This window comes from Phodopus roborovskii, unplaced genomic scaffold (assembly GCF_943737965.1).
Source record: "Phodopus roborovskii unplaced genomic scaffold, PHOROB, whole genome shotgun sequence".
NCBI lineage: Eukaryota > Metazoa > Chordata > Mammalia > Rodentia > Cricetidae > Phodopus > Phodopus roborovskii.
Genome location: NW_026125489.1, coordinates 11,114,729 through 11,129,304, shown reverse-complemented (window position 1 = coordinate 11,129,304; position 14,576 = coordinate 11,114,729). Strand labels below are relative to the sequence as shown.

Sequence of the window (14,576 nt, the reverse complement as noted above, 5' to 3'; positions counted from 1 at the left end):
AGGAGTTGTCTGGAGTCTGTAAACATAGTCAGACGATTCCAAAATCTACAGCAAATATAGCCATCGATAAAGAGTGTGGTACTTTCTAAGGAGAGATGTACGATAAGTGGACTAGAACTGAAGCCTGTAAATAATCCACTGCATTTGTGATCAATAATTCTCAAAGAAAGGCTCCAAGACAAAACAACGGGAAAATTATAATCTGAACAACTATCATGGTGTGCCCAATCCCAGTTGACTCGTCTACAATGCAACCCTTAAATCTAAGGCTCAAGGAAAGTCCTGGAAGAGAACAGAAAAATGTTGGAGCCAGAGGCCCACGACACTTGCTGTTAAATAGTATCTTCTAGACTTGAAAGGGAAGCTGCACCCATGAAACTTAAGCAGTATGGCTGCCTACACAAATCTGCATAACGAACATGACAGTGTGGATGGGGGAAATTTCCTAAGGCCCCACTTCTAGAGGAAGAACTACAGGCAACCAAAGGCTGCTGGCGTGAGCTCTCCAATGTGTTACTCAATCTCAATGGATCAGCCCTAATTACAAATACAGGCAAGCAACAATAGACAGACTCAGTAGGTTTTGTGTGCATGTATGTAAAACTGTAATTAAAGCAGCAGCAGCCAAGGGTTTGACAGGGCATGGGGGGGAGACATGAGAGGAGATGGAGGGGGAAATGATGTGAATATAGTACTCATACGAAGCTATCAAAAAAATTAAAATAAAGCAAACAACCCTTACTATAAGGGAAAATACTTATTGCACCTCATCCCGAATCAAGAACTCTCACAATGCAGCCACATTAAAAGAGTTAAGATTAAATAGAAATATCTCCAAAGATATGGTGAATGGGCATATGAAAAAATGCTATATATCATTAATAATTGGAGAAATACAAATCAAATAAAAACGAGACACTGCTTCACTCAGCAGGGTAGTTAGAATCAAAGTAACATGGCACCTAGCATTGACGAAGGGACAGATTCTAGGCCTTTCCTTACATTGCCTGTGACACTGTGCAGTGATATAGTTTACTCCAGATAAAAGTTTAAAGATACCTAGAGTTATCACGTGACCTAGTTTTCACCCCAGGTCTGTGGGAAGTAATGTAGTTGTTTGAAAAGACTACCTGGCAGTTTCTCAAGACTATGGTTAACTAGAACTCAACAACTCAACTCTTAAGTACACATTCTTGCACGTAAGGACTAACAGCAGCTGGTGTGTCCATGCATAGCTCAAAATGGCTATCTACGTATACCCACATGAAAATGCTTGATATGCAACTGGATACAGCCAACCCTCATGACACCTGCATTTCCAGTAGATGGTCATAATGTTCTGCCCTTCCTTCTAATTCCTCAATGCCCTCCTTTGAAAAGCCCTAGCTGACCCTAGGAAGGAAGATGGGCTTTGGACAAGGGCCTTCCATCTTCTCCTTCACTCTTCGCAGATAATCACATTCCTTACCTCTCTCAACTTAGCTAGCCTACCCTCTGAACAAACAGATGAGCCTGGCTTTGGAAACTTAAGTACAGCGGATGTTATTACAGCTGTTCTCAGTTGCCAACTTGACTACATCTGGAAAACCTAAGCGTGAGAGACTTTTCTGGATTGGATCTCTTGAAGTGGGAAGACCCACCTTAAATCTGGGCCACACCTTCTGGACATAGGAGAGAGCAGTTTTGCCTTTTGTCTGCTTGTCCTCACTCTTGCTGACGAGTTCATGGACAACGCTGCTAAGGCGTTCCTTCACTGATATTAGAGCCGACGTCTCCAGGATTCCAGCGTGGAAGGTGTCTAGCTGAGACAGGCAGCCTCGTGGACTACACAACTATTGGATTCCTGAACTTTCTGTCAGGAAACCGCCAGTGTTGGACTAGCCAAACCACAAGTCTTTCTGTGACACTGATCTGCACTACGTTGGAGCTTAAATGTGCTCACCGCTGTGCTGTGGTGGGCACAAGCTTGCTCTACGGGGAGTATGATTTGCCCATCTTGGAACTCAAATAATAAATCTAGCATGCCACTAATGTACTCTCTAACCCTGAATGTGAGGAACAATTGACTATGACTTAAAAAGTGGAATTACTTGGCAATATCTATCTTTGTGTAGAAAACCCAATCACTAGCCAGGCGGTGGCGACGCACACCTTTAATCCCAGCACTCGGGAGGCAGAGGCAGGTGGATCTCTGTGAGTTTGAGGTCAGTCCCACTTCCTACACTAGCCAAAGCATACCACCAGATATTTCTCAGAAAATCAGGCAGAATGTGAGAGGGCCAGGTGAAATGAAGACAACACTGTTGCCTACAGCTGCAAAGGGGAACCAACTGACTAAGCGGCTGTGTTCAGACACCTGTGGGTGGCTCTGGCCTGGTTCACATGCATTTTACTCCGTAAGAAATGGAGACAACTCCCCTGTGGTGAAGTCTTCCGGAGTGTTCATGCTGTTGGTTCTGAAATAGTCTTTATGGGACTGGAGCTTCACTCTTGCAGAGATTGGGGGGGGGGAGGGGAGGGAAGGGCAGGGAGAGTCACAAGAAGACTGTTCTTACGAAGGTGGTGTAATTAAATGCACCATTTTCAGAAATCTAAGCTTAAATATCTTTCCCACTTTCTCATGAAGCAGTTCTTAAGACTAGCTGGCTGAATGTTGACAACTCTGAGGGTAAAACATTATGTAAGTATACCTTAATACATTTCTACGTCTACGAAAATCAAGGGGAAATTTTCCATTAAATAGGCAAACTGTCATTTTTGTTCATCATGCTGTGGTGACTCCAACTGTAAAATTACTTTCCTTGCTACTTCAGAACTGTATTTTTGCTTCTTAATTTAAATACTTGTGTTTTCTAATGGTTTTAGAGGACCCCTGAGAAACGGTCACTCAACAATCCCAAAGGACTTGCAACCTACGGGTTGAGAATCACTGATCTAAAGCTCTCAAGTGAAAATGCCCACCACCATCGATGCACATAAGATACGCCCATAAACACCATGGGTTACGCTACACACACTAGGCTAGGAATGGACATATGGGGCTCCCTGCCCGACTCTGGGTACCACCATGTTAAAAAACAACTCTGCTGTAAGGACTACCATAAAAGATGTTTCTGTTAACCAAGACTAAAGTTTTCTGCAGAGAAAGAGGTAAGAATCTAGAAACATAAAGAAAACAGGTTTTTAAATGTAAATGCTTCTCATACACTCACAAAAAATTGAAAATATGCAGACAATTAAAAACTATTTAAATGTATCATGTAATGTTGTACATCTTCTACATGCTACAGGGGTATAAGTAGAACATTCTGGGAATACTAAAATTATCTTTTCAAAAGTTATGCCAAGAAATTTTCCTGAACTATATATTCTAACACCCCACTAGCTCAAGCTTGCATTATGTTCCTAACTGGATTTTGTCTGCTAATTAAGACTTTACCAACTCTAATGCTTTATCATTCTCATGTTTGTTTTTTTTTTAAAAAAAAAAAAAAAAAAAAAAGAATGTGATTAACAGAAATGCAGTTTAGTAAAAATATTTTAACAAGCAGTCATAACAAAAGTTGACAAAAGTTCAACTTATGAAACATATTACTTTTTTTTAATCTGAAGCAGATATCGTATTACGTAGAGAGAAGTCCGAACACCCCGTGTCCAGGAAGAACAAGGAGGACATCAAGATGTTCTGGGCAATTTCCCGAGCGGCAGGAAATGAAAGGCTGCGGTGCTGGCTTGTGAGCAGTTTTTCCAGACAGGCTTAGTCATTATTAACTGATAAAAGATAACACTCGATATTAAAAACTTGAATCTAATGGCTCTAATGCCATGACTGTCACATAATACTCAACTGGGGGAAAGGTCCTTTGGTACCTTTACTTTCTGGGTGAGAAAACAAGCCAGTCTGTCTACACGACCACTGTAAAGCCTGCTTCACTGACTGTGTTACTGATGAAAACATGTTAAAGGAGGTGCTTGTGTTTATCACTTCTACAACTCAATGAAAGGATTACTTCAATAATGAAACCCTGAGATATGCCCATGTCCACCCTGAGTTAGTCTGACGAACCACCACCAGTTTCTAGTGTAATTTAACTGAAAACACTATTTCAGCTTTCAATTTATTTTAATGATATATACAAGAGTTTAACAAATTACAATTAAAACGGAACCAGTTATGTTAATTCCACATAACTTAAAATCATGCAATACTGCATGGTAAAAACAGCTTCATTCATATACAAAAAAATATTACTTTGAGACTCATGACAGTGCCTGGAAATCTTTGACATAGCTATCTGCAAAGAATATTTTATAAAAATTTAAAGATCTGTTTAACCAATTAATGCATTATTAGGAAAGATAATAAACATTATTAGTAAAGTGAGGTTACAGTGATTAATTTAAAATTATACCAGGTATAGATAGGATTGAATGTAGTCTCATTAAATAAATGTCCAGTTAAGAAAATAGTTTTGAAAAAGATCTTTATATTGAAGCCATGTATTAATTTTGTTGAATCAGCTTATATAAATCAATAGTCAAGTTTATTCAGTTATAGAAAATAGGACTATGCTTTCTTATGCTCATAAATAGTACTTATATATAGTCTATGTACAAGTGAAGAAAAGTTCTTTGTAAAAAACATACTGCCAATGCACTTGCTAAGGCTTAAGTAGTTCTTCATCCACACAGTAACTACACTGGTGGAAAAGTCTAATTTAAATCACTCAACCAGCATAAATACTTAAGCTGAATATTGTTGTAAACAATAGAAAAGCCAAATCTGTTTGCATTTTTAGATCTCACCACTGAGTAACATCTCCTCAGCTTAGAAAGCTTTATAAAGGCTCACCATTCAATTTCATCAAGTCCACAGCCCACCAAGGAGTAAGCTGTGGGTGCTTTTCAAAGTGCGTAATTCCCAAAGCATCCACTTGTAGTATTTATCCAATCTCAGCTCATCAGCCATGAATAAAATGCACTTCGCTATAAAAATACTAAGGAATGTTATTGAAAAGGAAAGGCTATTTGGTAGAAGTAACTACAAAAATAATTAGTTTAAAACTTTGTAAAGCTTTAATGCAAGAACATCAGTACACTGTCTTTCCATAAAACTTAAAGCATGATCAATACCAAGACTGCAAATGTCAACCTTTCATGTACTAAAATGGAACTGCAACAAAGTATCTCTTTAAAAAAAGGTAAGACAAATGATCATGCAGGTGTTAATCTGCAGGCATTTGGGGACGCTAATGTCTGAGTTGAGCTGTCCTCTTTGGCTTCCCTGGCAGCAAGCATGGGCAAAGTGTTACTTGAAAAGGCAGATGAGGGACAAGTAGTGCCAACATTTTCATCTTCACCGGTGTCCGAATCTGGGGTTGTAATGTCACTGTTCTGAAGCCCCAGGATCTCACAAACTGCTTGTGGCAATTCCTGAGTATGAAAAAAAATCAAACATAAAACAATTTACTGAGGAAAAAAATATTCGCAAAGTAACCCTTTGAAACTACTTGATTTCTGATGAACACTTACTCATTTTAACAGTGTAAATGCCATACATTCTTCTCACATCTTCCTACATTCCAAATCAAAGTATTGCCATCCATTTTGTTTCATAAATTTTTCTAGTTAGCTTTAAATGTCAACGTGACACAGCCCAGTCAACTGAGATTTTCAGTTGCGGCACTGCCCAGACCAGATGGCCTGTAAGGCCAACCTGGAGGGACTGTCCTGATTGCTAATTGCTGTAGGAGGGCCAGGCCACTGTGGCCCACACCACTCCCTGAACAAGAGGTTCTGGGATGGGCTTCAAAAGAAAGCTAGGTAGGGGGCTGGAGGGATGGCTTCAAGGACACCTGCACTCACATACTCAAACATACAGTCTCTCCTCTCTCTCTCTCTCTCTCACACACACATACACACTAAATCTGTTAAAAGTACTAACGAATAGGCATGAGCCTGTGAGTGAGCCATGAAGCACTCTTCCATAGGCTCTGCTTTAAGTTCCTGCTCTGACTTCCCTCGCTGATGGAATGTGGCCTCTAAGAGGAAGCCTCTAATTTGCTTGTAGTCAGTGTTTTGTCACACAACAGAATGAAACCGTAACAGAAGCAGTTCGAGGACCTCACCCAAATTAATCACTCTACACCACTACTCTCCTGGAGAGGCTTGTGGTTGCTGTCTGCTTGCTTGCTTTGGCCTTTACATTTCATTACATTTTATAGGGTTTATGTAGTACAGGCTGGACTCAGACTCATTACATAGTAGCTGAAGCTGGCCGTTTTGATCCTGGCCAGGACCCAAGACTGCTTATCTGATTCCCTGGGATTCCCTCTTCTCCAAACCCCCCATGGGGCTGCTGACCCCCCACACTGGCCTAAACCGAGTGGAGTTTTCTTCCTTTTCTCCTCCATCTTCTCCTCTGAGCAGCTGCTGGGATTTGCAACTTGCCTGCCTTGACATTTTCTTTTAACTTTAATATAATTTTAAGATAAAAATGTCTAAGTTTTAAAATAAAACAAGAAAGGGAGGGAGGGAGGGAGGGAGGGAGGCTGTACTACAATGATTTTGTTTCAAATCAGCTAAAGCATTAAATTGGTCTTTGTTTTTAGAAAGAAGACCTCACAACAATGGAGTAAGACAAACTACCACCTACAAGCGTCTGGTCAGCACCTCACTTTGGTGCTGGATGTTGCACATTTTTTATTAAGAGATCATGTTCTGTATTCATTAAATTGGATAATGCCAGTTAAAATTTACAGCCTCCAGTTGTAGAAATATTTTCATTACTTTTGCTGTTTTGCCAATTAAATGTTTCCAACCTGGCATAATTAGTCAACTGTTTTCAATTAAGTAAGGTAAACTTAAAATAGTAAATAAAAAGCTTTGTGTCTGCCCTCAATTTTCTGACTGCAATTTACTTTCCTTCTAAGAAAATCTTTCCTTAGCTGATAAAAAGAAAAACACTGCAATTATTTGCAACACTGTATACCTTGCATTGTGCCATCTGTAAGGAAATTGCTTCTGCTTTACATAGTATATCTTCCACATCAATTTTCATGGACAATTCATTGATGTGCTTGGGGGGGAAAAAAAAACACAGAAGAGAACGATAATCAAACAGAAAGCTCTATCATGCTCTAAAACAATTTGTTACCAAATTATACTGCACTGCAGATATTAACCATAATATAAAAATATTCACATATTACAAATCCACAGAAAATCCAATATATCTCTCATTAGACTCTTTCAGGTTTAAAGCCAAAGGATTACTAATAAGCTCACAGAATATTAAAGAATTACTAATAAGCTCACAGAGCATTAACCTGTAGCCATCTCAAGTCTTCTGTGTCAAAGTTTTAAGCAAAGAGCAATTGACTTTAAAAACTAAACTATATTAAAAAAAAAAAATTGTTAAATTTACTTTCCTTCCCAAAGAGCTACCTGAAAAATAACTGAGAAATATGTATTTAGACTAAGTATAAAGGGTAAACACAGTGTGAGTTACCCTTGAGATTAAACAACACCCTTAAAAGCTGTTTTGTGCACGAGGACCACTAGAGAGAAGCACCAGGGGACCATCATCTACTGAAATGAGCTACCTTAAGAATTTCGTTGAAGCCATAATGCTTTTCCATTATCTGCTGCTTTTCGGATTCTAGGATAGCACAACAGAGAAGAAGATGAAAGTTCTTACAGGGCAGTTCCGTCCACATGACCTACAAAAAACAAATGTCAGTTACTTGGAAATCAAATCAGTTCTAAGTTATCTCCTCAGAGATGCATGATAATTCTGAAGCAATAAACATGCCCGTTGGATAGTCCACTTTTTCTACCTAATAGATGAGAAATAAAGAAGTTACAAAGGAATTAAAATCAAGTTTAGTATATACTGATATACCTCCAGTGTGACTCTCCAAATAACTACAGTGAGCAGCTCACTACTGACTAACTGCCACATGTATAATGTGAGCCTTAAAATCTAAAGGTTAGACAGACTTGCAGTATTTGTCTGAACTTTGACTTTCTCACAAATGTTCAGTACTAAGAACAATTAAGGGGGACACAATCCTACAAATTAAAACAGGCCTAGTTATAGACCAGAAGAGCAGAGACAGCCAGAGGCACTTACTTCTACAGCATGTACATCACCGTCATGTAACTCAAGATCAATAGTATCTCTGATGCCAACAAAAACTGCAGGGACTACACAAAATTAACACCCCCATGGCATACACATTTGAGCAACAGCTTCGTTTTACCCTTATTGTGGGCTGATGACAACAAAGTAAGGGCCTTGTTCCCCTAGAAAAATACCCAACGCCATCTTCTCTGGGAAGAAAAAGAAGCCACACAAAAATGCTAGTGGAGCCTAGCTGAAAACCCTTTGCTTTCACAAGTTCATGCAGTTCTCCAAGCTTCCTCACAAGGCAATTAACCTCAGAGTTTCACGCTTTTGGGTGAACACAGATTCAGGGGTCAATCCAGCTAACTGGTAGTAACAACATTTTTAATCATCTTTAAAGGGTTCATGTTCCCATTTCCAGGGTGGGCCCCATACCCAGGAGTAGCAGCCACCACAAACAATTCCATGTTTGGTTTGTTTGTGTGTGTGTGTGTGTGTGTGTGTGTGTGTGTTTGTGTTTTAAGAGATTGAGAAAGAAAAGAGGGTTGGGTGGGTAGGGAGGGTCTAGGAGGAGTTTTGGGAGGGGAAAACATGATCAAAGTATATGTATGAAAACAAACTGTAACAAAAGATATTCAAGGTTCTAATGACACATATCTGATATGCAGCTAAGCATGAGTCCATGCAGAACACACGCATCACAAAGCAATAGTCTTCAACTAGCAGAGTCTTCTCTTAATGATAGTGCAGGAACCAATTCCTCTCTGTAAAAGGCGTTCCGCTACAGGTGATTCTTAGCGTATGTATTACATATTCTTTCCTTGATAGAAATGCTATCATTCCTTAGGTTTGTTTCATATTTATTTATATACAGGAATACTCTATCTGCATGGGCAACTTTATGCCAAAAGAGGGCGTCAATTCCCACTACAGATGATTGTGACCACCTGTTCAGAAGAAAAGAGACTTCCAGCCTTATGAACTGAGTAACTACTAGATTCTTGACCTTTCCATTGGGAGATAGCCATTATGAAACTGGCTGAACTACTCTAATAAATCCTCTATTAGATAATTAGAGCCACTCTAATAAATCCTCTTTTTATATACACGAATAACAACCCCCCCCCCTTTTTTTTTTTTCATTCTGTCAGTTCTATTCCTATATAGAACCCTGACACACACACAGAGAAAGGTATAGCTGGATTATATGGTAGATCCATTTTTGGCTTTTTGAGGAACTTCCACAAGATGAAACCTATACCTCGCACATTATTGAGCCAAGAAACAGGAGATAGATGTGTCATAGGCCCTAAAAGAGAACCAACTACTATTAGTCTACTAGATGGACACAGTATAAAACCAACTCCTAATGACCAATGTTAAACCTATACATCAATGTGTCTCTGAGAGTGCCGCCCCTGGTGAGCTGAACCACACTCCTGCCAAAGCCCACATACCCATGGGTATTTGGGAAACACAAATTGGTCTTGTATGGTTTTGGGGATGGGGGCACAAAAGTGGAAAGGTAAGGAAGGAGGAGTGGACTTGGGAAACTGAGGAAAGCATGCATACAATTAAAACACAGTAGAGCTGGCCTCAAATCTCAGTGTTGTGCTTTGAAAAGGCAGTCCGAGAACCAGGAGTTGTACCCAAGGTCACTAGTTGTTAGAGAAGACTACAAATGCATGACAAACTCACTTGCCTGAGAAATTTCAGTGACGCGATGAGAATATACTTGTAACTCTACAGAGAATAAATGGTTTCTTTCCATAATCAATGTAAGAACTTACCTCCCATAATCGAAGAATATCTAGAAAACTAAATTCCCTTTTAAATCTGATTAAAAGCCATCTGAAGCAAAAATATAGATATCCAGAGTCCTGGGATTCTATAAAAAAAAAAATAAAATTAGGGCTTATTCTTATGCCAATATGTCTTCCTCAAACTCAAATTTATCTATGCATTCTATGTTAACAAGATACTTGTCTGACTATATTGTGCCAATTCAAGGAAGCAACTGTATAACGCAACATTTTTTAAAATCCACTAAACAAATGAGTAAGTTTGTGAAAACTATACCAAGTGGTCTTAACCCTCTCTTCTCTAAAATACCCAGGCAATAGCAGTGGGGCACAGTTGTCTTTGAGTTCTTTTATGTTGGGCAGTAGTGGCGCACGCCTTTAGTGCCAGCACCCAGGAGGCAGAGGCAGGCGATCTCGTGAGTTCGAGGCCAGCCTGGTCTACAGAGCAAGTTCCAGCACAGTCAAGGCTACACAGAGAAACCCTGTCTGTAAAAACCAAAAACAACAAACAAAAAGTAATTCCTTTACGAGGCCTAGAGAGTACTTGTTGCTCTTGCAGAGGATCTAGGTTTAATTCCCAGCACTCACATGGTGGCTTATAACCATCCACAACCCCAGTTCCAGGGAGTCAGACAGGCACACACGGTACACATACACACATGCAGGCCAAACATCATACACACAAAATAAATATTTTTTAAAGTTGAAAAACTAGGTCCTTTATATTTTTACAGGTATTTTATTACTCTACAACCTGCTGCATGTACTTGTATTCACTCAACTTACCTAAATAGCTACAAAATCCACTGTCCAATAACCTCAGCAAGGTGCTCAGCTGGATTAACTGGGTCTTCATGCCTTGCATTTGTTCTTCAAAATTTTGATGCTTTAAAACAAAATGCCACATAATATTTAGTACTTCAAAATATATTATTACTGCCAATTAAACATATGACTCCTAATAATAAATGCTGGATGTCCGCTGTACTGGTTATGATAAATAATTAATTGGAAAGCTAAAAAGGGAGGAAAAAATGTCCCTGCTCTCTCCTTATATTTTATCTGACTTAGGTCAAGAATAACAGATATAGCAGCAAACTGACCAATAGCAACACCTCCTTTCTTATGCTGCATAAAGTGATTAGAAAAGGAGGCCATGCTCTCGGACATAAACAGTTAACAATGTATTTCCATTATTAAACATTCCTTCAAATAAGCATAAGAAAAAATTGATTTTTAGCTTTAACACAAACCTCAATTTTTAAGAAAAAATAGCAATTGCTTTTTAGATTTGCTAAGAATGGGGCATTTGGGAATTCAAAGCTGCGATCCTGACTATAGTAAAACACTGTCTGTCCTGCACAAAGTTTTCTCACAAATGCAAACGCTGTATAACGTGACATGGCCATAAACTGAACGTGGGAGCAGACATGGAAATCTGTACTGTATTAAACAGACATTTCAAAATGTCATTGGAAAAGAGGATTTCATATTAAAACAAAAAGAGAGCGTATGGGAAGTTTTTCAAGGCATATAGTTACTTAAGTATTTATAAATGTAGCGGTATTAACTTTTCTTATGATCACACTTGAACAAGTTTGTTGTGGTTTTTTTTTTTTTAAGACAACACAGGGCCTTTAAGTCGTGCCTTTAAGTTTCATTTAAGCCTTAATCTATTCATACTCCCTTGTAAGGAGTATGGGTTTTTCCGCCCGCCGCCGCTGGTCTTGTCCTGCTGCCGCGCCAGCCCCAAATAATGTACAGAGACTCTGTATTTGATATTATATTGTTGGCCACGTACTAGTTTCTTATTGACTAGCTCTGCCTTAATTATTAACCCATTTCTGTTGATCTATGTATTTTCACATGGCCTTCTCTTACCGGGGAGGCAGCTGGCGTCCAGCTCTCTCCAGACTCTCCATCTTGACTCCTCCTTCCTACTTCCTCTTTCCTCCTTGTCTCCTAGTCCCTCCTATCTTCCTCTCCTATTGGCCAACAGTGCTTTATTAACCAGTATGAGAAACATATACAGAATGACATCTCCCATCACTCCCTCTACCCACTCACCTACACCAAATGGTTTTCTAACTGCCTGCTAAAGACTTTTTGCCTTAGCTCTGCTAATGGTGGCCCTGTACTACTATCCTAGAACTGTCTCAAAGACATATTAACAATGACAGGTAAATATTGTTGAGCAATATGTATACTCAGACACTCAAGAGATCATATCCTTCTTGGAAAATAACAAGGGATGGATTCTAAGAAAGCGTTAGAGACACTGACATTTTAAGGCACATGTGGAGGTGAGCTGGACAAAATCCAAGACATTCAGTAAGGGTCAGAAGACTACTTAGCACAGCACTAAGCTTCATATCTGAAACTAATATGAAGTTTACAAAACTGAACTCATCTATTCATCAATATTCTATGACGACGCATAAACATTTACTGATATTAACCCAACTAATTATTGTCCTATCAACAGATACCATCAACCATTCCATATTAAAAAAAACGATTCTAGTATTTCCCCAGCCTCTTGAAAGCTTATTAAAAACTAAAACAAGAATATGCAGTAATGATTTCAAGCTCCATCATAGTAGTTAAATATTAAAATCAATCTTACACACTAATATAAGTGAACTTTTCAGATTCAGTCTGAATGAAGGAATCCCTCTGCTTACCATTTGGTCCATGTAAGAAGCAAAGCACCAGAAGGCATCGACTTCATTCTCCATCACATATAAAAGTGGGGAAAGTAAGTCGCTCATTCCTTGTATATATCCTGAAAAAAAATGAAGGAAGTCTCTGAAAACCTAAATTTTGTGAATCCCTTTGTGCGTATCACCACCACATAGCTGAAAAGTACTTTCTTATGAGTAAGAACTAACAGATGCTCACATTTGTGAAGAAAGGAAACCAAATGTTGGAAAGATCAGATATTTCTGATTGATACGTTAAGGGCCATCAAGAATGGGTACCATCCTCACTACCACAGACAGCTGCTGCTTTCACCCCCACCAGAGCAGCAGAGACCATGACAGAAATCCTCAACGTGGTCAAAATATAGAGACCAAGTGATCATGAGGTGTTCATCCCCAAGTGATCTACAACATAATCCCTATACCTAAGAAACATTACTGAAGATAGGATGGAAAGATTCAAAGAGCCAGAGGACTGGAATCTGCTGCACAATTCTGTCTTCTAGCTATGACAGAAAAGCTGTACTATCTGTATTTAGTCTCAACAATATGGCTATGTAAACAAGATCTCAATAATGACACCTCCAGTCAACATGCTAACATGGAAGCATCTTACTCATTTTCTGTTTTGGGTGTTTTGTCTGCATGCATGTCTGTATAACACTGGTGTGCCTGCTATCCACAACGGCAGGATACCCTGGAACTTGAGTTACCAAGTAGGTGCTGGGAATGGAATCTGGGTCATTTGTGAGTGCTGGGAATGGAGTCTGGATCCTCTGAAAGAATCACCCACAGTTCTTAACTGTTAAACCCCTCTCTCCAGCCCTAGGCACCAAAATTTTAATCAACAAAGGAACTGATGGGTAAAAGTGCCTGCTCATTTGTACTTTTGTACAAATGTTAATTAGCATTTCTTTTCCTTTTTGTTGTGGTTTTCATGATGGGGTTGAGAGTAAACACGTGACAGGAAGCATTCTACCACTGTATTATATCTTCATCTTTTTTCCCATTTCTATTTTGAGACAAAGCCTCACTTAGTAGACTAGGCTGACTTTGAACTTGCTTTGTAGTCCTCACAGGCTTTGAACTTGCAATTTGCTTTATGCCTCTACCCCAAGAACAGCTGCAAGTTTAGAGCACATGCCATTTAGGTTCAACCCAAAGACTTCCTGACTAGCAACTTGAAGTCTATGCAACACACACAGCAAATCCAAAACTTGCATTTTTTTTCCTCACCAAAATCTTTCTTAGAGAGGCCGTTTAAAGAGTGCATCTTTAAAAGGAGAAGAGGACAGCACTGGTACAAGTTACAAACAAGTGTCCATCCGTCATTCTTATTTTTACCAGGAATAGAGAGGTAAGCCAAAGTCTCTTCAGAAAATTCAGATCAAACGTGTAATACAGAAAAGCAGGCACTCCTTATAGTAAAAGTGAAGTTATATTTGCCGTGACTCTGTTCTCTATCACTTTTATTACCATGAGCCTGCACTCTACCATCCATGACAATGCCTTTCCATACATATTGCCGTGTTATATTTAATCTCTACCTTGGGAGAGATTAAGATTTTACTCCTATTAGCAAAGAAAACACCTGGTTCCTATAGAGACACAACTATTCTTACAGTTCCAAGCAAGAAATTTAGAGAAAGAACATCATATTTAAATACAAACATGTCTTCAGATTTACGTAGATATTTGGAAAATATCACAGAGTTTCAGGAAACATAACTAAAATTAAACTGTTATCACCAGACTTTTTCCAATCTGGCACTGACAATGAAATAAAGGCCAATATTAAACGAAACAAAGTGTGAAGGAACTCTAATCTGACCCGAGCAAAGTGCAGAGGGGGGCAATTCCACAGTGCCCGGTAGTGCAGTCTATGACAAGACAATTCAAAGTGTGCTAGTCAAAAGATTTACAATGTACCTTTCCTCTACGGGG

At 39.1% G+C, this 14,576-nt stretch overlaps 1 protein-coding gene across 2 annotated transcripts in view; it reads right to left on the bottom strand.

Annotated features, from left to right (window-relative positions):
- Window positions 1-4,104: 4,104 nt before the first annotated feature.
- Window positions 4,105-14,576, bottom strand: part of Tbc1d15 (TBC1 domain family member 15) — a 44,276-nt gene continuing 33,804 nt past the window's right edge. For both annotated transcript variants that reach the window (XM_051176233.1, XM_051176234.1), the window contains 6 exons: window positions 12,615-12,715; window positions 10,717-10,816; window positions 9,919-10,016; window positions 7,605-7,721; window positions 6,992-7,078; window positions 4,105-5,433 (listed from right to left, as the gene is read on the bottom strand). In XM_051176233.1, the coding sequence (XP_051032190.1) occupies window positions 5,215-5,433; window positions 6,992-7,078; window positions 7,605-7,721; window positions 9,919-10,016; window positions 10,717-10,816; window positions 12,615-12,715 (722 nt within the window). In that variant the 3' untranslated portion in view covers window positions 4,105-5,214. The remainder of the gene's footprint in view (window positions 5,434-6,991; window positions 7,079-7,604; window positions 7,722-9,918; window positions 10,017-10,716; window positions 10,817-12,614; window positions 12,716-14,576) is intronic.